General features: G+C 47.1%; 1 protein-coding gene across 3 annotated transcripts in view; it reads left to right on the top strand.

Annotated features, from left to right (window-relative positions):
- SCN10A (sodium voltage-gated channel alpha subunit 10) overlaps positions 1-26,353 on the top strand; it is a 91,228-nt gene extending 64,875 nt beyond the window's left edge. For 2 of the 3 annotated variants that reach the window (XM_034992269.1, XM_034992254.1), the window contains 11 exons: positions 831-971; positions 2,634-2,757; positions 3,803-3,957; positions 6,759-6,932; positions 11,045-11,167; positions 12,430-12,714; positions 13,430-13,483; positions 14,324-14,461; positions 16,789-16,893; positions 21,914-22,184; positions 25,077-26,353. In XM_034992269.1, coding sequence (XP_034848160.1) covers positions 831-971; positions 2,634-2,757; positions 3,803-3,957; positions 6,759-6,932; positions 11,045-11,167; positions 12,430-12,714; positions 13,430-13,483; positions 14,324-14,461; positions 16,789-16,893; positions 21,914-22,184; positions 25,077-26,290 — 2,784 coding nt within the window. In that variant the 3' untranslated portion in view covers positions 26,291-26,353. The remainder of the gene's footprint in view (positions 1-830; positions 972-2,633; positions 2,758-3,802; positions 3,958-6,758; positions 6,933-11,044; positions 11,168-12,429; positions 12,715-13,429; positions 13,484-14,323; positions 14,462-16,788; positions 16,894-21,913; positions 22,185-25,076) is intronic. The other variant, XM_034992261.1, reaches the window with a different exon arrangement.
- Positions 26,354-27,201: the final 848 nt, after the last annotated feature.

The following is a 27,201-nucleotide window of genomic DNA, read 5'->3' as shown; positions in this document are numbered from 1 at the left end:
ATATACATATTTTTAAATACTTCGCACAGTTCCCTACTACCTTAAGCTGATATATCAACCCTCATTGATCTCTTCTTGGTGCCTCAGGGCATGCACTTCTGCACAGTATGGGAAGGCAGGGGTCCCCGGGGGGTCTGGAGACAGGCAGGGCTGCTGGCCAGGCCACTAAGTGACTTCAGACAGCTGTGCTTTGAGTCTGTAGCTCTACCACAGCCTTCTCCCCCTGCAGCTGTCACTTCTCTTGTGTCCCAGCAGCTGCTATTATCAGCTGCCATATTTTACATGCCTTTGTATGGGTGATAGCCGAAGGCAGGGCATCACCATCCCCAGAATAAAGGACATGAACTTTGTGATGACTGTCTCCACTCAGAGGCATTTTCAGTTACTTTGGGGTTCTTGGGGGACTTCAGATGGCCAAGTTTGCTACCGCTCTGACCTCTGGACAAGTAATAATGGTCATGGCTAACATTTATTGAGCCAAGCACTTCATGCCAAGTGTCTTACAAGCATTCATATATTTAGTCATCAAAATCACTGAATAAAGTAGATCTTGCCTTCTCAATTTTGCAGGTGGGAAAAATGGAGATCAGGTTGAATTTATTTACCTAAAGCCACATAGCTTGTAAGGAATGGAGCCAAGAGTTAAACAGATCTGGTTATAGAGACTCCAGGCTCACTTCCCACAAGCGTGTGTGTATGCATGCATGTACGTATGTTGCAAAGATTAGGTCCTTAGCTCTGGCAGACTATGAGGGGCAAGATGTCTTCAAACTGAGAAGCAGTCAGCTGAGGGTGGGCACAGGTGCCCAGATGGGACCCTTTCTCACTAGCAGGAGCAGCTGCAGCAAGTCGGGAGGTGTGAGGGCCACCTGGCACCCAGGAGCCCAGGCTCTGGAATGTCCTCTCAGGCCCTGGCTTCCCACGCGGGTGAGAAGTGGAAAGACAATGCTGCTGCCCAGGCCCCTGCAGAGGTAGGTATGTGAGCTTCCAGGAGAGGTTGAACAGCCTGCCAGACACTGACTGGTGTGATGGTAGGGGCTGGAGGATGGGGCTGCTTGGGAAGTGATGTTTCAGAATGCAGTCAACCACACAACCTCACATCTCATCATGAGTAGTGTTAAGGTCCGTCCTAACCTCTGGGCTGGTCAGCACAATTTCTGTGGAAAGAAGGTGGTTCCACAAGTTGGGGGGTAAGGGGTTATGAGGATGAGATCCTCCACCTCTCTGAGTCTCCTTGTCTTCGTCTCTGAAACTGAATGGTAATGCCTACCTGGTAGGATTCTTTTGAAGCTTAAATGAGATGCTGCTTGTCAAGTGTTCTGTTCTTGCCTGAGATGGAATAAGTGCCCATAATATGACAGCCAAGGAACAAGGGAACAAAAGACAATGTGCAGAGAAAGTATATTTCTGAGCCAGCAGATGAAAGTCAGAGTCGCTCGGGGGTGAGGAAGTCTTCCCTGTGACTCCCCCCAACCCCACTCTCTTTTGTCCACATCCTTTTTTCCAGCCAAAAACATTCTGGTGCTCTGGAGAGGCAGTCTAATGAGTAGTGTACTGATAGCCTTATACAGACTGGACAGGAAGCAAAATTGGGGTTTAGGAGTGTCTCACAAGAGGTAAAAGGAAACGTGGTGGTTTCATTACAAATCTTTGAAGAAAACAAGCTACAGGGAAGAGGCATCGAGAAAGATTTAGTGTCATTAATACCACGGCATTAAAGTCAGGAATTGAATTTGACACCTAGCCTCTGAGAGCTGACGCCGTGACAGGCACCAGGCCGGGCAAAGATAAGGAAGACATCATTCATGTCCCAAATTATCACGCCCTTCAGCTTGAGGAATGTCAGCCACTGGCCATGTGCCCCTGGGAAGGGATGACCACAGCAGGGTGAAAGGAGAGGGTGGGCTTAGAAGGGGTTAGGGGACCCCAGCGTGAACAGAAACCACTTGATTCCTGCTGGGCGAGGATTGCCACCTTCTACACATGGACATCGTGTTTCCTTCAGAGCATTCTCAGGATTCCCCTGGCTAGTTGTCTCTACTCTGTGTTTTCAGTACGCAGCTGCTGGGTACTGGTTTGGTTTTGGTTTGGTTTTGTATATTTTTGTCCACGACGCTGGCCAGGCAGAGAAGGGCCTGACAGTGACAGATGGGGACCCACCCCACCATTTGGGTCCATTAGCCGAGCTATCAGGTTTACTAATATGAGAGCAGCTTCAACTCCTAATTGAATTCATCTGGAGACATTACAGGGCTGGAGCTGCCAGGAGGGCAGCAGGGCTCCTGCAGCATTGCTCCGTGATTAAATATTCAGGCCCAGTGACTGCCACAAGTCTTTATGGGGGTAATTACGGTGTCTCGGGCCCTCGCCAGCACTCCATCAGGGGCCTGGAGGTTTAAAGCCTCACACAGCTAAACCTCTGGGGCTCCATAGAGAACATCACTGTTCTGGGCCTCAGCTGGCAAGGCACCAAACACACAAGGATCACTGCAGGGGGGTGGGGGGTGGTCTGGCCCCAACGGGCTCTCCCTGCATCTCGGAGCCCTTGGCCGGGCAGACCTGTACAGACCGTGTGCAGACTCACTGGGGCCCTCAGAGAGCTGAGTTCACTGCCCTGGGCTTCTGCTCTGCAGGGAGGGGATGAGACAAGCTCCTCAGAAGGCAGCACAGTGGACTGCCTGGATCCCGAGGAGATCCTGAGGAAGATCCCTGAGCTGGCAGATGACCTTGAAGAACCAGATGACTGCTTCACAGAAGGTAAAGCGGCGACCAAAGGCCTCCCCATGCTGACCTTCATTCGGGCCAGAATCCCACTCAACAAGCTCTCATCCCGGCACCTGTGTGTCCAGGGCCCTGGCCTGGGGTCCACGGGAGACAGACACACAGGGTCCCTCGCTGCCTCCTCCCTAAGCTGGAGGGGCCAGCATCAGACACAAACACCATGTTCCCAGCAGCCTAGTGGGGCCATGTCAGACGCGGCCACCAGTGCTGGACCTTCCTCCTCACCCTCGAAAACACCTCGGACTTAAAAACCAGGTCTCTTGAGGCTGAACGGGATAAAAGTAAACACTCTTGTTTGGGGACATAAAGGATGCAGAGGAGGGCCATATCTGTGTCCCTCAGTCTTTGGTGTAGCTCTGAAAGGCAGAACAGATGTCCACAGCCATAGCACCCTGAATGCACCTCATCTTGTCCTAAAGGCAGAAAATACATCTTAGTCTGTTTTCCCTCCATGTTTAGAATAGAGAGGCACATTGTGTTCTCACTAGATCTGCCTGCAATAAGGGGATATACATAGAGTTCACACTATGAGAGTCATTGTGGCTTTAATACTGAAAAATCTATACATTAAAAAGCAACAACACTTCCTTGAGTTTCCAGTTCCACACAACCCAGGGCTGGACTGGACCCAGGCCCCATCCCAGCCATGCGGTGGCCTCTCAAGTGATCAAAGACTCAGAGCATAGCCCCTCAGACAGCACTAGGCCCAGGCCCCACAGCTTGTCAAGCTTCCAGAAATGGGTGGGCATAGGACAGGGGTCACCTGTATCCTCTCCAAGAAGGATGATAACTGGGGAGGAGTTGAGAGTGGGTGAGACCAATGGTAGGGAAGAACACCCGAAGGGCAGGATCGAAAGGCTACCTGAAAGGGGTGCAGCTTCTCTCGTATTCCAGGGATTTCCTTTCCTATGGGGTGGCAAGTGGGTTTCCCAGCAGAGTGCTTTCCCAACAGGGCTAGAGCAAAAATGCTCCTCCCTCCCCAGGGGGACATCCCTCACCATCAGTCACCTCTCTCCCACAGGCTGTCTTCGCCACTGTCCCTGCTGTAAAGTGGATGCCAGCAAGTTTCCGTGGGCCATGGCCTGGCAGGTGCGCAAGGCCTGCTACCGCATCGTGGAGCACAGCTGGTTTGAGAGCTTCATCATCTTCATGATCCTGCTCAGCAGTGGGTCTCTGGTAAGGGGAGGCAGGGTCCCTGCCCCAAAGCCCTCCAGATTGGGTCTCCCACAATCCCAATGCCCTGGAGCTGGAGCAATGAACTCCCCTGAGTCCTAGCCTGAAAGCCCCCAGCCGATTGGCCAGCAGGAGATCTACAGGCCAGCACACTGGGTTCTTCTTAGCAGCAGGGGAGGGTAGGTTCTTGCAGTCCCCGTGTCCCCACCTGGCTGCAAGTATTTCAAGCAGTGAGGGCATGCCTCCCACTTCATAGCTGGGGAAACTGACACTCAAATGGCCTGAGGCAGTTGTCCACGTTTACCCAGCTTGTCAGCAGCAAAACCTACCTCTGCCCTCATTTGATCCCAAAGCCCCAGGCTTTCTACCCCCTGGCCTCCCAAACACTGGCCTTCTCTGAAGACCCAGTGCAAAGATTGCCATCCTTCTGTCTTATCAAGCCACTTGCAAATGCTATTACTCATTCAAAGCTCACAGCAAATCATTATATCAGCACTTCTCAAAATGTAATTACCTGGGGAGCTTGTTAAAAGGCAGATTCTGAATCAAATCTGGGGTGGGGCCTGAGAATTGGCATTTCCAACAAGCTCCAAAGACCACACTTTAAATAACAAGACCTTACAGGCATAGAAATTCTGACTTAGGAGCCACTTCCTTAGCCCCTTGCTGAATGGTCAGCTTTGTAGGACAAGGAAGGATGCTTCTGGTTGCGCCATGGCTTATGCTCCCTGCACAATCTTCCCTAATCTTCCCAGTGGACCAAGGCAGCTGTAGACACAGGAAGGGACTCATCATCCCCAGTTGTCTGCCTCTTATGGAATGAAGGAGGCACAGCCCAAAGACATGAAGGGGACTGCCTGGGGTCCCAGCTAATTAGTTAAAGGGAAGACGAGAAACCCTCACTTCTGACTCATGGTTCCAAGTGTTTTCACTTGTTTTGCTCTTAATGTGTCATTTACTCCCTAAAAACAATCTACTGGATATCTGGCCACCTAGTTAAACACCAGATTTCCCAGGAAGGGTGCCCAAACTGCTCAGTGTATGGCCCACATGATCTGGGGTGGGGGGTGGCCAGGCGGGCTATGGCACTAGGGCCAAGGGCGAAGAGTGTCTCTGGGAACAGGGCTGCTCTGTCACCACAAGGGTGGGGGAGGGGTGGCAGCATCCAAAGGGGCCCACTGCTGGGCACAGGGCAGCGATTGTCCCCGGCCCTAGCCGGCTCTGTACAGCTCTGGTGTTCCAACCACATCGTCGGGCAAGAGGGGGCTGGGTGCTGATTTCTCCCTCCCCTCCCCTCTTTCCTGTCCTCCTTGATGAGGACAATAGTCCCATCTGCTGTTGACAAGGTGCTTCCCTCATTACCTCCTCCTCTCCTGTCTTTCCCCATGGGCCTCCTTCCTCATTTCTCTTCTCCATGCTCCCCTGCTCCTTCCTTTCTTTCTGTTCCCCTACTCCACTCACCCCAGCTGCTCCCCTCCCTCCCAGCAGGGAGGGCAGATCCTGCACCAGCTGCTGGGCCCTCACCTCCCCATCTCCTTCCCCAAGGGACTGAACAGGCTGGCACCAAATTTAGTCTTCCTTATGCTTTTACTTTGAGTACTTAAAAAAAAAAAATAACATGAGTTTTCATCTGACAAAGTAAAGTGCAAAAAAAAAAAAAAAACCCTTGGAAATTATGGGAAGATGCAAAGAAAAAATATCATACATTTTCCTATCACTCAAAGAGAATCTCACTTTGAAAACATTTTAGTATACTTCCTTCCCATCTTTCTTATGCATATAATACATAAATATTACAAAACTGAAACCACATTTATGCATTCTGTAATTCCTCAGTAAATTCTCACAGTAAATATACTCCTACTATCTGACTTAGTGGCTGCAGTGCGTTCCATTACAGAATGCACCACCATTTACGTAAATAATGCCGGTGTTTCCTTCTAATAAGCATTGAATAGCCTGTGTCGACTCCTTTGAGGACATTGGCTTCTTTCCTGTCTTGGGTCCGATTAGAAGCAGAATCCAAAGCAGGGATTCTTGGGCAAGCCTCTTAGGCATTTCTGCAGGTGGAGGCAGTTCCCCTCAGCTCAGGGAGGTCCAAGGGCATCTGGGGGGGCACTAGAACATCCAGGGTCCTTAGGCTAAATTCGTGAAGGTGGAATTGCTGGGTTCCTGAAATCTTTGAGTCCTCTTGCCAAATTGGTCTCCCAAAAGACTGGACTGGTTTTGAGCCCCTAGTCAGGTATGAGAGGAGTGACCTCCCCACAGCCACAGCAACGCTGGCCTTGCCTTCGTTCTTTTCTATCTTCACCGATCTCATGAGAGAAAAATGGTATCGTCTTTTTGTTTGAATTTCCTTAATTACCAGTGAGATAGAATATTCTTTTTCAGAGGTTCATGGGCAATTCTTACTTTCATTTTTTGGGAACTGCCTGTGAACATCTTTTGATGCTTTTATTTTTAAACGAAGTCGCTGTTAGGATCCCTTTGGTTCACTTCCAAGCCCCAATTTGAGGTTTCCTTTCTCCCTTGCTTTCAGCTCCCCTGTAAAGAGTGAGCCAGGCTTTAGGCCCCATTGGCTCTAGGGGGTCCTGGTTTGTATGTCACAGTGCCTCTTCCACTATCCCTCTGAGCCCCACCCCACACACATACCCTAAGCAGAGAAAACAAAATGATACAGGCAAGCTGGTTCCCAAAGTCCTCCCAGGGGTTGAGGGCAGGGCTGGTGGGGTCCTTCCTTATCACTGGGCACCAGGGCTGTGGGTCCAGGCAGATGACAATTCTGCTCCCTTTCTTCCTTCCAGGCCTTTGAAGACCATCACCTTGACCAGAAGCCCACAGTGAAGGCCTTGCTGGAATATACTGACAGGGTGTTTACATTTATCTTTGTATTCGAGATGCTTCTCAAATGGGTGGCCTATGGCTTCAAAAATTACTTCACCAATGCCTGGTGCTGGCTGGACTTCCTCATTGTGAACGTGAGTGGCTCATTGGCACACGTGGGGTTTGGGGTCCTCACCTCTGATGGATGGCTGCAGCTAGCACCAAGGAATCTGGGGCCTTGCCTCATGGGCCCCTCCAAAGTCTTGAGCACTTAGCAAGGTCTCTGAGAATAGCCTGCACACTGGTGAATGGTAAGATCAGACAGTACACGATTCTGGCACAGTGGTGATGCTCAAGTGAGTCCTTGGTTCCTAGGCCTCCGTCCAGAAAGACCACTGACTGCCTTCTGTATTTTATATCCAAAGCAAGATGACATGTGAGGCTCTCAAGGGTCTTATGACCTTGCATCCCTTGACAGGGCTTCTGGACTGAGGGGAGCCAAGGACTGCACAGCCCGGAGACTCTTCCCACCTGCTGATTCAGTGGTCCTCAGCCCTGGCTATACTTTAGAATCACCTGGGGAACTCTTAAAAATACAATGAACCAACACTGCTACTCCCGGAGATTCAGATCTCTCCGGTCCTAAGTGGAGCCCAGGCATCAGTATCTTATAAAAGCTCCTAGGCATTTTCCAATATGTGTGCAGCCAGATTGAGAATCAGTGAGCTTGCCCCACCAGCTTCTCCCCAGTGGCACTAAAAGGGACAGAGGGCCCCTTTGGAGAGATGCTGAGTTGAAGTACATGTGTTCAGACTCACACTAACCTGGGGCCACTTACCACTGCAAGAGGAGATTGACCAAGTGCCTCCCACGTGCTAGACCTGTGATTCCTCACCACTGTGAGGAGACCAACCTCAATGAAACCTCCTAAGAGCCTTCCTAGCCCCCAAAAGCCAGGAGATGTCTCTCCCTCCTCCTACCCATGACCATCTTCTATCTCTGTCCAGGTCTTTGCCCTCTTGGCTTTGCAGGATGGCTGCCTGAGTGTTTTGCTCACTGTGGCACAGCTGAGGGTCCCCACAGGCAGGGGGAGGTTCATGCTGTGTTTGTCTCTGACTCCCACACTCCAACAGCCACCAGGACCAATGTCTGCACATCAGAGGTGTCAGGAAATATGTCTGTATTCAATGCTCACCTCCTGAAGCTGGACGGGGTCCAGTACAGAACATTCTGTCCAGCCTCCTGTGTTGGCAGGTCCCCCACAGCAGGTCTGTGTACTCAATTCTCTTCTTTCCTGATACCAAAGTGCTGGCAGCATTGGGACACTGTACCACAAGGATTAGCTGTGAGGCTTGAAATCTGAGTCACAGGTGATAGCTTTGTGCATATAAAATAATCATTCATAAATGAAGGAAAAGTGTTTTATTCTGGCTTCACACCCCTGTTAGGGGCACAGTCGCTCTTACCTACATACATCTCACTCATTTAAGTCCTGATCACCTTAAATGCTCACCCTCTCATTCCATCCATCCTCCTCCTAATTCTTCCTTCTGATCATCCATCCTTACTTCCACATATCCCTCCTTCCATCTACCCAGCCATTCACCCTTCCTTTTTCCTTTCTTCTAAACATCCATTCATCTTTACTTCTTCCATCTATCCTGTCAGTCCTCTCCTTCCTTCCATCCATTCTCATTCTTCTTTCTCTCTTCTCTTCTGCCTATCCATTCATCCTAACCTTCCTTTCATCTATCTATCAACTGGTCCTTAATCCTTCTATCTTTCTAGCTTTTGGTTCACCTTTCTGACTACTCAATCATCTAACCTTCTATTCACTCATTCATGCAACTTTGATCCAAGCATCCTCCTAGCCGTTCATTCTTCCGTCTTCCAATTTTTCCTTTAACCATCCATCTATCCTTCTTTCTTTCTTAAAAGATTTTATTTATTTATCTGAGAGAGAGAGTGCATGCTCAAGAGGGGGAAGAGACAGAGGGAGAAGGAGAAGCAGACTCCCCACTGAGCAGCGAGCCCAACATGTGGTTCCATCCCAGGACCCCAGGATAACCTGAGGTGAAGGCAGGCCCATAACTGACTGAGCCACCCAGATGCCCCCATCCTTCCTTCTTTCCACCCATCTGCCCATTCATCCTTTTTCCTTCCACTCCTCCACCTAACCAATCAACTTTCCATCCATTCTCAAATCTCTTCCATTCATTTATTCTATCCAACTCTCTTTCCATTCATCCATCAATCATTTTACCCAGCCATCCATTCTTCTCCCTTTCATCCATTCCATCTATCCACTATGCTATACTTCCATATTTTATCCTTCTTCTTTCTTTTATCCTTCCTTTCAACTGCCTGTCCTATCCATCTTTGTGTCCTTTTAATACATTATTCTATTCAAACATCCTTCCATCCACCTTCCTTCTCTTCTCTCCTTTCTCTCATCCATCCCAACATTCTTCTATCTTTTCTTAAATTTATCAAATGTTTATTTATGACTACTGAATATAGGATTGTCTTATGAAATGCTCTGGAAGAGGCAGAAGCCAAGAAATAAAAACTCACTGTCTCCAGGAGTTTGTGCTATAATCTTTCAGCAGATAAGACACACAATGAGAAATAAACCTATTATAAGGGGGGATGTGGTGAGCACTGCTGAAAATAATTAGTGTCTTAGGGACACAGAGACATGAACCTCTGGGGGTGAGGTAGTTGGGAAGGCTTCATATAAGAAATGACATTAAATGTGGGGCTTAAAATGAGCAGGAGCATTGAGGTGCAAAGAGAACTGGGGGGGCAATTTTAATTAAAAGATGACCCTGAGCAAAAGTACAGACACAGGTATATTTAAGGAACAATTTTATTTGGGTAGAATATATGAGTGAAACATGGCTGAAAAGGCAGTCTGCAGCTACATAACACAGGCTAAGGAATCTGGAACTTAACCTGAGGGTGATAAAGCACCAGTGAAGTCTGGGAGTAAGAGACACACATGATTATAATCAAATTTGCATTGGAGAATGGATGCAGTACTAGAGACCAGTTGGGAGGCTAGTAGTCCGAGCAGAGGGAGTGGAGCTGGGCTTGGGTGGAGGGCTTTGATGGAGAGACCCCAGACCCTGATTGCTCCAACTATAGATTTTGCACATGAGGCAGCCTTTCCAGGAGGCTGAGCAAAAGACTGAATGGGGTCCAGCATGAAACTGGCCCCAAACCTCCCCACTTTCTGTCAGCCAGACATCTGGGTGCCACCTGCTGGTGTCTGGAGTCCTGCATGGATGAAGAAAGGGGTTTTTTTTCCATTCCAGTTCTTTGTCTTGGTGGAATAAGCCACCCATTCAGAGAATAGACATTGTTTGAGTCTCTAGCACCCAAATGTAGACCCTTTTCTTTCTGAAGGTCTGGTGTACCTCCCCACCTAGCTGCCAGGATAGGCTAAGCGTGAATTCAGCCCACCAGTCATGGTGCAGTTGGGACCTTCCAGGATTGGGTCACAGTCTCCAGCAAGCCAAGCCCATGTGTGTGGTAACACCCTGGCACCTTCAAAGTTCCTGGAAGGTGTGACCATTTGTCCATGTCAATTTGTATCCTTCACAGTCCTTGGTCCAACACTTTAAAAGAAGACCAACAGGGAATCACAACCCAGTTATTATATCGCAGCCATCTGTCAAAGCTGGATTTCATGGACCCATGCCATTCACTCTTCCTTTGATGCCCTCATTTTATACAGGGAAAAATATGACCTGGATTAGCAAAGTACTGATCCAAAACCACACACACAAAAAAAATCAGGAGTTGAGAGGGAACTAGACCCCACAGAGACCAGGACTCTTTACCCTCCACTTTCCTGAGCTAATACAATTGAGACTCACTTTGCGTTCTTCAAAATAGACTTTCAGCATAACCCCTACGAAGGAAATCATCTCTCCAAGTCTCTGAAAGCCAGAGTTTCAAGGCTGTTGAAGTCTGGCTGGTGCCTCTGGAGGGGAAAAGGAAGGCTAATATATTACATTGACCACCTACACACCACAGCATGGTGATGTGGAAGACTGAGTTTTTCCTTCCCAAGGGTTCAGAGAAGTGATGAATGAAATCTTTAATAAGGGAAAGAGACTGAACTCTCTCTAGAGCTTTCACTGGAGTTCAAAATAAGATGGAAGCCAGGATGATGGCTTGGACAGGGTAGGGCATAGGAGGGATTTCCTGTCTCCTTCTACCAGTGACTTCTGGAATGCTTTTGCTCTCTGCCTGCACTCAGATCTCCCTGACAAGCCTTATAGCGAAAATCCTGCAGTATTCTGATGTGGCATCCATCAAAGCCCTTCGGACCCTCCGTGCCCTGAGGCCCCTGCGGGCTCTGTCTCGATTTGAAGGCATGCGGGTAAGACCTATCTCCAAACTGCTCTGGTCTGCTGCATTTGGTACCCTTCCCCCCTCTCACACCCTCCATGTCCCTGAACCTGAGCTCTGGACCTACCCTAACAGGTGGGCTCTGGGTCCTCGCTTCCTGCTGGGACTTTGGTGGCGCTGCCATGTCCTAATGCTCTGGTTTTCCTTCGTGTCCCTTTATGAGCACTCTTTCCCTTCTCAACTCAAATATCATGTCTATCAACACTCAGACTCACACTTTCCTGCTCATAGTGAAGTGATCCGGCTTCAACATCTCTTACCTCCATCTCCCCACCCTACTACCTATTGTCCTTTTTTGCCAAAATCTCCAGAACACCCCAAACCCTTCATTTTTCCAAGACAAATGAGCCTTTCCTCTGACACTCCATTTAAATGTGGTGGCACCATCAGCTCAGCACCATGGCCACCATCCACTGGAATGCATCCTCTCCAACACAGCATAGTCATGAGGTCCTATGGATTCTTCCCTTTCATCCACCCCTGGCCTTGCCCATCACTGTCACCTCCACTTTGCCCTCACTCTCTTCCTCACAATGGAATGCTCACAAGCCAGGCCCTTGAATTACTGGAGAGGGGGGGAACAAGGGACTGTTAATTTGTCCCCCTCCCCTTCTTAATGACAAAAGGCTCCAAGTACTAAAAATGAAGTTTTGCTTTCTTCCACCATTGACTCAAAGAGGACATCCTACCTTCAAAAATAAAAGTGGACTTTAAAAATTCACTTGTGCCTTCACAAACACTAGGAACTTAGGATTGAAATAGTTTGAAATTTGTTTTATTTTATCTCTACGTTGCTGCTTTACAAAAAGCAAGTTTGTGAATATGGATTTCAATTTTCACTGATTCTTGACTAAGGCATACCTTGAGCTATATTTTTAAAATCCTTTTAAAATAGTATTTAAGAAGAATAAAGCAAGGTCCTAGAAGTCTGTATGTGCAAGCACAACACACACACTCACACCCCTAAAAGAGCATGTGTGTACTATACGTTCATCCATCTTCTCAATCCCGGGAAAATACCCTAAAACCTGCCCAGAATGTTTAGGGAGAAGATCTAAACCCATCTTCAGCTTCCCAGTGCCTCTCAATCTTCTGAGTCTGAATTATTGTCCTAATTAACCCACTTCTCTTGCTGCTTCCAAAGGCCACTGGCTCATGAAGCAGACTGAGTGTAGACAGAAGTGGGATCCAGCAAGAAGGGTTCCAGATCCTTCTGCATTCCCCCCCCCCCAGGTGGTGGTAGATGCCCTGGTGGGTGCCATCCCATCCATCATGAATGTCCTCCTCGTCTGCCTCATCTTCTGGCTCATCTTCAGCATCATGGGTGTGAACTTCTTTGCGGGGAAGTTTGGGCGGTGCATCAACAAAACCAATGAACACCTTTCTCTTGTGCCTTTGTCTATTGTGAATAACATATCTGACTGTAAAGATCAGAACCACACTGGCAGCTTCTTCTGGGTCAACGTGAAAGTCAACTTTGATAATGTTGCAATGGGTTACCTAGCACTTCTGCAGGTGGTAAGTCTGGAGATCAACCATGTCTGTTCCTTTGGCTACTTGATAATGTAGAGGGTCTGGTGTCTTCCAGAAGTTGCTATGTAGAGACTCTGCAAGGGGTAGCAGTCAGTGTGAGCTGAAGTCACTACCTATTCCTACAGACCGGCATGAGGCTAAAGGACCTTACCCATGAAAGCAATGTCACAGTGGTACAATTAGACAAGTGTGGGCTGGCAGCATAGAATAAAGGGAAGAACCTGCAGTGCAGTTGTATCAGGTGATGACTGAGAATTCACTATTTGTACAAAATAGACATGATATAGCCACCTGTTCAGTCTTCTACTGAAGATCCTCTCCTAGACAGTAATAAATTGTATTACAGGTCTATTATAATGCAAGAAAGTGCTGGTGGTGATGACAGGCAAACACATTCACACTTCCATTCATTCATCCATACCTTGCCTCCATCCAATCAGGTGTTGATGCAATTGCTTACACATTTGTCATGCAGTTACCCACACCTACCTACATTCCACTGTTTGTTCATGCATTGGTTCAACAAATAATCCCTGAGTAGCTGTGGTGGGCCAGGCGCTGTGCTTAGCCCTGGCAGATATAGAGAACTGCCTCCAGGGGGCCTATGCTCTGTGAGAAAAACAGAAAAATAAGTGAATCAAAACAGAGTTCAGTGTAGACAATGCACAGACACTGAGTGACCTCTGCTCCTTGTTTCCAGGCAACCTTTAAAGGCTGGATGGACATCATGTATGCAGCTGTTGATGCCCGAGATGTGAGTCTCAGTCTGCTGTGCCTACTGCCTTCCCCTCAGTGCATCCCACTCACATCAGTCTATTTGAAATGGACTGAAGGTGGCTTTGGTACCAGAAAAAGCAGTCCCCCAACAGCCTGGCCTTATCCCTCCCTAGAGCAGTGTCCAGCTGGCCCTCTATTGAATGTTTAAGCCAACCTCACCTGTTCCCCTACCAGGCACACTCCCCAGGCATTTCAAGTTCTCCTGCTCACCATTGAGGAAAATATCAGATAACATCCCCAGGACTGTGTGTGAGGGCACTTCCTGGGCAGAGGGAGGAGCAGGGTGGTGGCTACAACAAGGGTATTCATGGCAGCAGGGGGAGGAGATGGGTGCTGTTGAGGAAAGACCCTTTGCTGTCGTGGCAGAGCTGATGCCGTGCCCCAGTCCCCTCAGCCCACCTCTTGAGTTCACCCCCATGCTGTGCTTCTGATTCTCTGAGACTTGACTTTCTTCAGTGCATCAGAGCTTGCTCAGCAGCCCCACTCCCAAGGGTGGGGGATTGAATGTCCACAGGGGCAACCCTCACAGATAAGTTGGATAAATGCTCCAGCTTCCCAATCCCTTAGAGGTACAATTCTGAGGTGCATTCTACACAGTTCATTGGAGAACCCCAACAGGATGGAGCGTCAGTTGCCCCCCAGTGATGGCCTGCTTATCAACACCCCCTTTGGCTTTTCTCCTGCTTACCTTCCCCCTCCCTCAGTCCTGCTTCCTGACTCCTGAATAAACCACCCTCCCACACCCAGGTTCTTGTCTCAGGGATGAAAACAAACATACACCCACCTGCTCCTCATGTTTCACCTTGTCTGTTCACAGGTGAACTTGCAGCCCAAGTGGGAGGACAATGTGTACATGTACTTGTACTTCGTCATCTTCATCATTTTTGGCGGCTTCTTCACACTCAATCTTTTCGTTGGGGTCATAATTGACAACTTCAATCAACAGAAAAAAAAGATAAGTGGGGCTCAGGTGTTTCCACGAATCTTCCATTTCCTGTCCCCTGGCTTCATAACTAAAGCCAACACTATCCCTAGCCCTCATGTCTGACCAGGAGCCCAATTTTGGCCTTTAACACCAATACCCACCTTTGTACCCTGATTGCAGCCCTCACCCCTGCCTGGTGTCCTGGGCTGCTGCTGGAAGAGTTGCATTTCTCTGTGTCAACAACATCCCTGATTCTGTCCGGGTCCCCTTCCACTCTCCCAGAGTGCCCCGGATCTTCCCAGCTGGAACCAGGTGTGCTGGGTGTGTCCCAGGTGACCTTTGGGAAACATCAACAGGGAAAGAAAGGGCTCCAGCACTTTCTGCCTCTGTCTGGAGCTCTGACCCCCAGAAGCACTGAGTCAGGAGGCCTCAGCAAGGGCTAGAGCTCCAGTGTTGGCAGAATCCCAACCCTCCTTGGGATGGGGAGGAAGACCCTTGCCTCCATGGATGCTGACTCTGATGAATAGGAACCAAATCCCAGATAGCCTCTCATATTTACATTAAAATATTAGGGCATTAAAGGTGTAAAATGCTTTCTTGTCACCCTCTATTAATCCTTTCATTTAATACCGTCCATTCCTTTGAGGTAGATAAAGCACCACTTTAGACTAATGTAAGCTGAGATCCAGAGGAAAAAACAGGGTCATATGGACAAGTCACATAGCATAGCACTGAGAGCCCAGCATTGGTTTTGGCATCATACAAACCTGGGCTTTCATTCCCGACTCAGCCACTCACTAGATAGCTGGCAATTCCTAAAAACTCTTTCTCATCCATTCAGTGGAGTTAATAATACTGATAGGATTCTGGTGAGGGGAAAGTAAAAACCTGTACAAGAAGCACCTAGTTTAGGGGTGTGTCAGTTAAGTGTCTGCCTTCATCTAAGGTCATGATCTCAGGGTCCTGGGATTGAGCCCCCAAGTTGGGCTCCCCGCTCAGCAGAGATTCTGCTTCTTCTTCTCCCTCTGCCCCTCCGCCTGCTCGCTCGCTCTTTCTCCCGCGCGCTCTTGCTCTCACTTTCTCTCACTCACTTTCTCTCTCTCAAATAAATAAATAAATAAATAAAAACATTAATAAATAAAAGAAGCACCTAGTTTAGGACTGAGCTACTAAACTATTATAGTTTAAAATAAATGTCTAATGACATAGGCTTCCCGCCTATAGAAAGTCCTTGGCCAGAGTTCTGGGCATAAGAAGTGGGCAGCCCTTCTCTACCCCAGAGGGGCTCAGCAAGGCAGCTGTGAAGTGCTGATCAATGTCATCAGCACCCTAGAAGGCTCTGAGACCATTCAAGCAATCCCTTCTCCCATTTTATAGATGAGGAAATTGAGTAAGACCTTGACAGGGAGTTGGCCATGTTAGGTGATAGAATGAGATAAGCCAGTGATGAAGCTGGGGAGGGGGAACTATATTTGCTGACTCCTTGCCCAGAATTTTCAGTGTGGCCCCATCCAGTGCTCCCAACCCTCTGCCCCTGCCCCACTGAGATGTCTCTCCCTGGAGGCTCCCTGTATCCACAGATTTTCTAAAATCTCCTCTCAAATCCCAGAGATCTCAGCCCATTTCCTGAGCATTTGCAGTGAACTCAGTTACACAAACATGGTATGGAAATGGGAAGAATTCAAATTATGTGAGGAAGTGAAAGGTGAGGGGTTGAATGAAGGAGGTCTAGAGGGTCCTCAAAGAAAACCCAAAACTAAGGGAGGAAGGCATTTTTGATGGTGGAAATTCAGCAGAGGGCAATGCAAATGGTGGGGGCCTCAAGAGAACCAATCAAGAGTTCTCCCAAGACCCTTGGATAAGGCAGGAACTGTCCTTAGCTCCTCCTCTCCAGGAAGGGGTCAAGAGTCTGGATTTCAAAGTCTTTGCTGCAGAAGGCCCTGAGGGAAACTCTTGCCCCTGACAGGAACTATGATTCCAGAAGCCCAGTGGATTTGACTAAAATGATCAGGCTGGATGCAAGGTTCAGATTTAAACTGATATTTACCTTCTCCTTAGGTTCTGCTCCCAAATTCTTCCCACCCTCTGCCCAAGCAGCACCTCTGGGTTCCTGCAGAACCCAGAAACAGGCTTTGTTCCAGAGACTCAGGCAGGGAGTCAGAGCTAAGGCTCAGTCCCACCCACTCTGTCACTTGTTGTGGCACCTGGGCAGGACACTGCTTGATTCTGGCCTTGACATTTCTTTCTGCAGAGAAGGGAGAAGGTGGAGATGTTCTTCTCCAGCATGCTCTGATTTTGGTACCCCTGGGAGTTCTTGTTGCTTTAATAACAGTGGTGTGTGTTATCCTCTCCTGTACTTAGGGGGACAGGACATCTTCATGACAGAGGAGCAAAAGAAGTACTACAATGCCATGAAGAAGCTGGGCTCCAAGAAGCCCCAGAAGCCTATCCCACGGCCCCTGGTGAGCCCCAGAGCTTCCCTGAAGCAGAGTGTGTCTGGAAATCCAACCAATAGCTTATGCCTATGGTGGGTAGGGGTTAACCAGCACTCTCTGTGAAGGGGGAAATCTGGGTTGAATTTGGGGATGACATAATGAGAGTTCCCAGGCCCAAGGAATGAGAAGTCTAAAAGAAGAAACTCTGGTATTCTGGAGTGTATATATCTCCCACAGGTACTCCAGATAGACCTGTTTAGGGAAGTACTGAGTTCCCCAACCAGTTTAAGGTTCAATCACAGGATTGAGGGTTAGGCTAAATGATACTAAAGGTGGTAAGAGCCCTGAGATGAAGTGTTTGTGTGGTTATGCATCATGATCTAGGTTGCAATAAATCTCCAGCCTCACCCTACATTCCACACCATACCTACAGTAGACAGGAAATGGACAAAACCCAAGCCCCTGGGATCCTGGCCCCAGTCATAGTCATGGTCAATAGGAACCAAAAGTTATCCCATTATTGTGTTTAAAAGATTGACCAAAACTTAGAGCTATACTCCAGTTTGATTCCTTTATTCACAAAAACCCTAGGAGACATGCCCTTTTATTCCCCCATGAAATGTAACACTCAAACCATACGTATTATCACCTAAGTTCTTCTCAGTCTTTCTCAGTGGAAAATGTCAAACCTCTAGTTGGCCTCTGTTGAGAGTGGATGAACAGGTTTGAGAGTGGGAGTATTGCTATGTAGGAAATGTACAGTGGAAATTCTTCCAAGAATCTCTGAGCCATCAGAATGGAATTGACATCTTGTCCATTTATGTAACCTTTCTGTGGTTCAGGTGCAGTACCTGTGAAGAAAACTACAGGTGCTGTCTAGGACACTATGCCATTAGGCCCCACCACCACTACCACCAGGGCAAAGCCTAAGGACCTATAACAAAGGAGAGGACCTTTCCCTAGAATTAGGGAAACATATATTCTGTTGGCCAAGACATTAGGATTTCTAAATCAAGGCATGGGGTTTGTCTAAGTTACTAAAAACTTCATGAGCACATAGTCTTGAGAACATTTATGGGAGAAAAAAAATGCTATGACCTTTGGATATACTTTACTTGGAAACTGGTCATAAATGTATCACTGTGCTCAATTCTGATAAGAAGTGTTATAATGAGGGGTGATAGGACGTTCACACCTCTGTAGGGGCAGAGATTTCCTTCCAAATCCCCCATCAGGTCAAGATAACTGGGGTTGAGTGAGCCTTAAGGCTCAGGGAGTACCCCTCTGTCAGCCAATCGAATGGGCAGGAACAGGCTCAGAATTAAAAGATGTAGGTAAATGGCTGAGCCCAACCAATCAGCATCAAGTCAGGGTAGGAGGATCCTGAGATTTACAGAGAAACAAGCAGCTGAGTCCCTGCTGGCCTTCACTGGTGGCTGGACTGATGCTGAAGCTACTCTTGAACCAGACACTAAGGAGCCTGTGCTAGGGACATCCCTTGGCAAAATCATGACAGTTGTTAGTACCTTGCCCTACACACTGCTCAATCTCTCTATAACATCTCAGATTCTCCCATTTTATCAACTAATCCCACAGGCCACCATAGCTTCCTCCTCTCAAGGAGGACAATTTCACTGGGATAGGATGAGCTGCATTTCAAAAAGTGACTGGAGAGGACAGTATCTTAATACAAAGGTAGGAACCTAATGTTGAAATTCCAGGCACTACAGTAGGAGTGGAAGTCAATGGTTGGGCAGGAAGACCTATGACAAAATCACCATTTCTCCTAATCAAGCCATAACCAAGACCCTCCAAGGCTGGCAATGGGGGAGGCCCAACACATGGATAAGGGAAGTGAGACCTCACAGCCCAACTGTGTTTCTGAGATTCATCATCCCTTTGGATGGGAAGGGGGTGTATTACTAATTAACTATCAACACTGTACTAGCTTTAGTTGAGGAACGTAGCTCTCTCCTTAATACTCTGTTCCTAGCATAGCCAACACTTTTGTCCCTTTGTTTCCCTTATCATAGCCAAGGCAAGGCTGGAACATTTAAACAAAACTTTGAAGTCTTAGGGGTCCCAAAGGGGAAACTAGCAGAGCAGGGGCCCAAGCAGCAACTGCATTTGGCTCATCTCCAGGGCCTACAAATCTTGGCCCATCCTTGCTCCTGGCCAGCAACCATATGGCAGGCAATATCTTGGCACCCACCACCCAGTGGGACAAGCCTGATCATCTACCTTCCTCAAAGTCCAGAGCCAAGAAAGAAACACAAGCAAAAAGAGAAATTCCCACTCCTACCTAAGATTCACCTTCCCAGATCCAGCTCTCTTTTCACTAGATTATTGGCACTAGAATGCTCATCTTCTTCCCTTAGCAGTCCCAACAGGTTGAGCTGGTCAGATAAGCTGAGCATTGACACAGGAATTCTGCCCCACAGTTGCATGGGTGCCATTTCACAGCAGGGCCAACCTGGAATACACACACACACCACACACATACACACACACACACTCACATACTCCTCCTCACCACTGGCAAAGTTCAAGTTCTAAATTGTATGCTTCATCCATAGCAAAGACTACAGCTTCCACAAGACTGGGAAATTTTATTCTATAACATTCCCTGCTATAGAAATTACTAAAATCAGGTTTCATATACTTCACTTTATAGGAAAATAATAGGCTCTAGAATAGCACATCATCAGTCACTCACTTCATCATCTCTGAGAGCACTGAGGGTTGCAAAGAAGTGAACCCTGCCCACAGGTTAAGCCAAGAGCAGCCAGCAAGCTGCTCCATTCCCCAGCATCCAAATATCCAGGGCAAACTCAATGCCTACAACTTAGTAATGTTGTCACCTGCTCTGTTTAATTAAAGGTTGTGTGGTCATAAATGACCCTTTATTTTTTCACCATTTTCAGTGATGAAATGGAAGTTATTAGTGGTTCTTCAATACCCCTCCCACTCCAGAAAAGACATGGGCCAACAGTTATGCCCAGAGCCAGACCAGACCCACTTGGGTCTGATTCTTTGCTTTAACCCACAGGGTAACAACCTCTCCCCACCAGGAAGCAGAAAGCAAGACCCAGCCTCTGTCACAGCCCTTCTCCCCCATGTCTGCTTTGCATCTCCTGTGAGCTCCCTGATGAGACTCATGACAGGGTCCTCTCTGCCTCCACTCATGCAGAGCCCAGCACATAGTATACATTCAGTAAGTGCCTGTTGTATGCAGTAGAGTGGCCTTCTAATTTTATTTGAGGTATGGGTAATTCAGAGTTGTCCATTCTGTTATCCATTCATTCAACTATTTATTGAGCATCTATTGCATGCCAGATACTCTGCAGACACTGGGGATAGAGCAGTGAGGAACACATACAAAGTTCCTGCCCTCAAAGAGACTATAGTCCTGTGACATTGGAAAAAAATGGGTGTTATACATAAACAATGAATCATGGAATACTACATCAAAAACTAATGATGTACTTAACGGTGACTAACATAACATGATAAAAAATTATTTTAAAAAATTAGCGAAAATCACACACATACCAATTCACAGGTTGGAGAGATTCCTAAGAGAGAAAGAATGGGATGAAGAGCAAATGGTGCCTAAGACTGAGCCTTGAGGTGCTCTAACATCTAAGGGTTGCATAAAGAAGACTCAAAACAGAATAGCGAGAAAGACAAGAAAAGAACCAGGGAAGTAAGGCATGATGGAGACTAAGAAAGAAGAGTTTCAAGGTGGCAGGTGTGGCAAGTAATGCCAAAAAGGTGTCCTTGGACTTACATTCTGGAGGTCATTGGTGATCTTAACGAGAACCATCTCAGTGACAGGATGGGGACAAAAGCCATTTGGAGGTGAATTGAGGAGTGAATGGGAACAGTGACTGCACAAAATGCCTTCAAGAATTTGGCTGTAAGGGATGCCTGGGTGGCTCAGTCAGTTAAGCAGCTGCCTTCAGCCTGGGTCATGATCACAGGGTCCTGGGATTGAGTCCCACATCGGGCTCCTTGCTCAGCGGGGAGCCTGCTTCTCCCTCTCTCTCCCTCTGCTTGTGCTCTCTCTGTCAAATAAATAAAATCTTTTAAAAAAATAATTTGGCTGTGAAAGTCGGGGGAGAAGTAGGATGGTAGCTGGAGGGAGATGTAAGGTTCAGGAAGATTTTTTCCTTTAAGCTAGGAACAGGTAGGTCATTGGAGATTTAGCTAAGGAACCAAGAGGTAGTAGCCAAGAGTGGGCAAGTCTGGCCAAAAGCCTCACTCCTCAGTAATGAAGCCAAAGGACCAGGAGGTTGGTAAGTGGCAGCAATGAAGAAGAGGTGATGGTGAACTACTTAGATGACACAAGCTTCAAAGGAGGAAGGGTTTTGCAAGATGCAGGAGGAGCAAAGGTCTGGAAGTTATAGTGGGAAACAAGAAGGACTCCAAGCTTACCCTCTTGCCCTGGAGTACCTGGGGTGGGGGAGAATGAGCAGCCACTGAGTTTGCAGTTCTTGAACTCATGCTATGCAGGCACTATGGGAACACAATGTTAAGTAAGACATGGCCCCATCCTCAAAGAGCTCACTATTTAGTAGAGAAGAAGAGAAGCACACATGAAATGCTAGAACTCAAGACTGACTACAAAGGCTGTGGGAAGAGAGAGGAAATAGGCAATATGGTGTGATGTGATTAGGTGATTAGGGAGAGCTCCCTGGAAGGAGTGGAGCTTAAGAAAAATGGATCACTCAGGACTATTGGGGTTTAGATAGCCAAGAGATGGGATGGGAAGAGCTTACAAATGGTGCACCAGTGAGGAAAAAGTACCCGGTGACTTCAAGGGGGTGGGAAAGGCAACAAGGACTTGAATTGAGGCATTGAAGTAGAATCAACTAAGAATAAAATTTTGGAAGGAGTAAGGACAGGACTTGGCTTCTGTTTGGATGTGGTGTGAGGAAGATAAGAGACAGATTTCAGAAAGCCATCTGTGGAGAATGCAGCCTCTTCAGATCCCTCTTGTATGTTGGCCAGAAAGGCCTTGATGGACCATCTCTTGTTTTTTCAGAACAAGTACCAGGGCTTTGTCTTTGACATTGTGACCAGACAAGCTTTCGACATTGTCATCATGGTCCTCATCTGCCTCAACATGATCACCATGATGGTGGAGACTGATGAGCAGAGTGAAGAAAAGACAAAAATCCTTAACAAAATCAATCAGTTCTTTGTGGCTGTCTTCACGGGCGAGTGTGTCATGAAGATGTTCGCCTTGCGGCATTACTACTTCACCAACGGCTGGAATGTGTTTGACTTCATTGTCGTGGTCCTCTCCATTGGGAGTAAGTGGGCTTACAGGTGGTGGGGAAGCCCAGACTCTGTTTGGGGTTGTTTGGGCTGCTTTTTTTTTTTTCAAAACCAAGAGGGCAACAAACAAACTTTTTCAATATACATTATATGTTAGAGGAGCCCAGGATGTGCTGCTTTCCAAGAGCGGCAGATTTAAAATGCCCCTGTCCTCTCTGTGAAATGGAGAGTTTCCATTGGCCTTCTCCATGCTGTCACAAAATGTTTTTAGGCACCTACTGTGTGCATAGCCCATTGCCTGAACTTTGGGGCTGATGGGAACAATCACTCCTCCAGAGAATATAAGATGATGGAACTTCCAGTGGGCCTTATCTTGATGTGAGGTGAGTCATTAAATACTTTCTGGAAAAGGAGGTGTTGCCAGAAGAGTGAGCAAAGACTAAGAGTGTTCAAAGGAGATTCTTAAGTCAAGGATCTGCAATTAAATCTTTATATAACTGTCCACTTAGGGAATATGAGTGATAGACAAGTCAAAGATCAATGCCTAGAGATCAATGCTCTTAGGGCCTAGTCTGGGTGTTTGAATGATAGGCCCAGTATCTGGGGGCCAATAAGTGTTCAGAGAAAACTCATAAAGTCAGAAGCTAAAGTGGGGAACAGAGCCACCACAGTTGAGTGCTTGCTGGTACTTCTGAGGACTGGGCTGGGCTCCTTGGATCTTCACAACAGCTCTCTGAAGGAGTGTTATTATCCTCATTTTATACATTTAAAATTGAGCCTTACAGATTAAGAAAGTTATGCAAGGTCATATGGTTTGTAAAGGGTAGAACTGAATTTAGACCAGGCTAATGTCCTCCTAATGAACTAGCTGCCTTCTACTAACAACCAAGAGAATGTCCTTAGCCTTCTTGTGGTTTAGGCAAAGTTTGGCCCTACAAAGACCAAATCCCAGTGCGCCAGCTCTACTTTGCATTATAAATATATCCTGACCTGTTATATTATGACCTGCTTACTTTTCATGTCAGAGCATAGCTGTAGATTTAATTTTCCATTGATTTACCATCAAGAGTTAACAGCATCTAAATACAACTTGGCAGCACTTAATCAATCTCCCCATCCTGGTGCTGAAACACAGCCTTGGGTTGTGTTTATTTGTTTGGGAGGTTTACGTTTATTTTTGTTTTCTGTTTTGTTTTCCTGTTGCTGCTGTTTTTGGTGGGAGGTTTGTTTTGTTTGTTTGCTTTCCAAAGTGAGAAACTCTAAAGGTCATTTTGACTTTATAGTAGAGAAAAGAGCTTGCTTATGTGACTTCCCATATCAACACTATAGAAATAAAATATACTCAAAGTACTCCATTCTGTGATGGGGACACCTTAACTACCAGTTCCTATGACCTACACAGCAACACCATCCACTGGTTAGAAATCAGTCATAGAGACAGCTGGAAAACAAGTGAAAGAACCCACCTCTTCATGCTTCTGCCCTCCCTCTCTCCCTTTCTTCCTTCCCACTAGCAAGACATGGATTGAGTATCTAACTGTTGCAAGTATGAAGACTCATACTCCCTTGAAGTATTACATAGATTGGTTGGCTGGCAGGATCTTAGTAGATTATAGAGACACATACCCCACGCTGTGGAAAAATATCCCTGTTAAATTAGCTTTAAGAGAGGGGCTTTCATAAAGATTTTGTAATACAATATTATAATTACTTCCCAAATCTCTTCCCATTTCCTTCTTCCTTCTAACACAATACTGTGACCACCCATATTCATATGACAAAAGGCAAGTAGGGGAAGAGGGTCAACGGAAACCTGGCAAGGAGAGAGAGCTTGCCACCACACTCCTCACCATTTGTCCTGAGAGGTTTTGAATCCTGTCTGACCTAAAGGCTTCACCTAATCTTTTGTGGTCCCAATAGGCCCCAAGATCAAGCTTCACAAATCTTCAAGTTAGATATCATATAAGGAGACATATACATTCTTCATCTTTCTCACTTTGTTCATAGTTGGGGGGTGGGAGGGCCATAACTGACCCTAAACAAGCCCATCTCCAGGCCCTAACATAGAGTTCAAACACAGCTGGAGATGAATGAAACAAATAAAAGCCATTATGCAGGCAGCTGGCCATTCAGAGCCAGTCTACTTTAGCTGTCAGCAAGTTGCCTGACTCTTCAGGCTCCCTTATAATTAACACCAGGCTCTGTACAATTATCCACAGGACCATGTGCCAGGAACTGAGTCAATCTTCACAGTAGGAGATGGGGAGAGGAATCACAGGGGATCCTGGCCTTCACAGAGCACAGGACCAGGAAAAGGTGGAGGAAAAGGCATGTCCCAAGGCTGAATTCTCAGGGAAGAGTAGGGCCTGTGTCATAAACAAAGCCAGACAAGGGCTGCGTACATGTGGAATATGGGGCAGTCACTTCCAGTTAAACTAGGCTGCAGAAGATAGGGCTTTGACCATGGTGGTTGACTAAGAAGACATACTGGGTGGAGGGAAAGAAAGATAAGAACATGGTGGGAAGAGTGGGACTTACTTGAGAGAGAAAAGATTTATGCAATGAGCATGCACTGAGCCCCTACTTTTTTTTTAAGATTTTATTTTTTATTTGACAGAGAGAGAGAGAAAGCACAAGTAGGCAGAGCAGCAGGCAGAGGGACAGGGAGAGGCAGGCTCCTCGCTGAGCAGAGAGCGGGATGCGGAGCTCGATCCCAGGCACCTTAACCCAGACACTTACCCGACTGAGCCACCCAGGCGCCCTGAGCCCCAACTTTATGCCAGTCACTGTGCAAGGCTCAGAGGTCCCAGACTCCTTGAATACAAATGCTCACATGGAGAGCAGAGATGGGAGAGTGTGACTGCAGCCAGCTTTGTCAGGGCTCATGCTTGCAAGTATTAATTAGATCATTTCCCCCTCTTCTAAAGGCCTGATATTTTCTGCGATTCTTACGTCACTTGAAAATTACTTCTCCCCAACACTCTTCCGAGTCATCCGCCTGGCCCGAATTGGTCGCATCCTCAGGCTGATACGAGCAGCCAAGGGAATCCGCACATTGCTCTTTGCCCTCATGATGTCCCTGCCTGCCCTCTTCAACATAGGGCTGCTGCTCTTCCTTGTCATGTTCATCTACTCCATCTTCGGCATGGCCAGCTTCCCCCATGTAAGTTGGGAGGCTGGCATCGATGACATGTTCAACTTCCAGACCTTTGCCAACAGCATGCTGTGCCTCTTCCAGATTACCACATCAGCTGGCTGGGATGGCCTCCTCAGTCCTATCCTCAACACAGGACCCCCTTACTGTGACCCCAATCTGCCCAACAGCAATGGCTCCCGGGGGAACTGTGGGAACCCAGCTGTGGGCATCCTCTTCTTCACAACATACATTATCATCTCCTTCCTCATCGTGGTCAACATGTACATTGCAGTGATTCTGGAGAACTTCAATGTAGCCACGCAGGAGAGCAGTGAACCTTTGAGTGAGGATGACTTTGACATGTTCTATGAGACCTGGGAGAAGTTTGACCCAGAAGCCACACAGTTTATTACCTTTTCTGCCCTCTCAGACTTTGCAGACACCCTTTCAGGCCCCCTGCGAATCCCAAAACCCAATCGGAATACATTAATCCAGATGGACCTACCCTTGGTCCCTGGAGATAAGATTCACTGTTTGGACATTCTTTTTGCCTTCACTAAGAATGTTCTGGGAGAATCTGGGGAGTTGGATTCTCTGAAGGCAAATATTGAAGAGAAGTTTATGGCAACTAATGTTTCAAAAACATCCTATGAACCAATAGCAACCACCCTCCGGTGGAAGCAGGAAGACATTTCAGCTACTGTCATTCAAAAGGCCTATCGGAGCTATGTGTTACACCGTTCCATGACAATCTCCAACCCCCCAGGTGTGCCCAGGGCTGAGGAGGAGGCTGTGTCACCCCCAGGTGAAACCTTTGCTGTATTCATGGCAGAAGAAAATTGCACACTCCCAGACAAATCTGTAACTGCATCTACCACGTCTTTCCCACCATCCTATGACAGTGTCACTAGAGGCCTTAGTGATCAAGTCAACATGAGCACATCTAGCTCAATGCAGAATGAAGATGAAGCTACCAATAAAAAAGCAATTGCCCCTGGGCCATAGTGAGGACACTCCAGCATGGACCTACCCAGTTCTGATGTGACCTTCTGCTCTTTGATAACTCTTTCCCACTAAAGGTGGCACCCAGTTACCACCTCATCAATGCATGCCACTGGTCACAGTGTCAGAACTGGGTAGAGAATGCATTTGGTGCCCACCTTTGGAGAAGCCCTCAAAACCAACAGGAGTCAGAAGCCAAGAGCATCTCCACTGTGACAACCCTTTTGATTTCTCTTACTTTCCAGAAAATGTTCCTGGTCCTTTTATTTTAATTGTGACCAGAGCTTACATTTACTGTGATAAACTTCTCAGGACCAGAACTTCCAAAAATATATGGCAAGGATGTTGCTGAAGGTCCAAGTTAGTCCTCTGTGAAACACCACACTGAGACTGACAATGTTATTTAGGATTTTGCATGACTGCATGTTGAGAGCTGCCAGACAATTGCTCCTGCCCAAGGTAACACCTGTGGTCTATGTCATGAAAGGCCTTTGAGATATCCATTAAAATTAATATTTTTTAAGGTATATTAAGACCAATGTTATACCTTAAAGCATCATTTTTAAAAATTATGTGATACTGACATGTGTCATAAATCATTTCTTCATTTTCAGAGTTCCTGATATTATTTTGCAGTTTGAGCTTGAATCTGGGTGGAGCAGGAAGGAACACTGTCCTGAAAGTTTGTTCCAATCCTAAGTATTACACCAACTGCCATGCTGCCTGCACCACACTCTTTCCCCTCTGAACCTCAGTTTCTCCAATTGTAAAAGTGGTAGGAGGTGGAAGACAAAATGGACACTCTCTATAGCCCTTGCATTTCTTGTTTTAGAACTCATTGGTGGTCTGCACCAATTTAGATAAGGAAAACACTCTCTCCTGAAGGTACAATGGCCAGACTTTTCTGCTGTGTA

The sequence above is a fragment of the Mirounga leonina genome, unplaced genomic scaffold (assembly GCF_011800145.1).
Source record: "Mirounga leonina isolate KUSES-001 unplaced genomic scaffold, KU_Mleo_1.0 Mir_115, whole genome shotgun sequence".
Classification (NCBI taxonomy): Eukaryota; Metazoa; Chordata; class Mammalia; order Carnivora; family Phocidae; genus Mirounga; species Mirounga leonina.
Note: the sequence above shows the minus strand (reverse complement) of the source record. Positions and strands in the feature narration are given on the sequence as shown.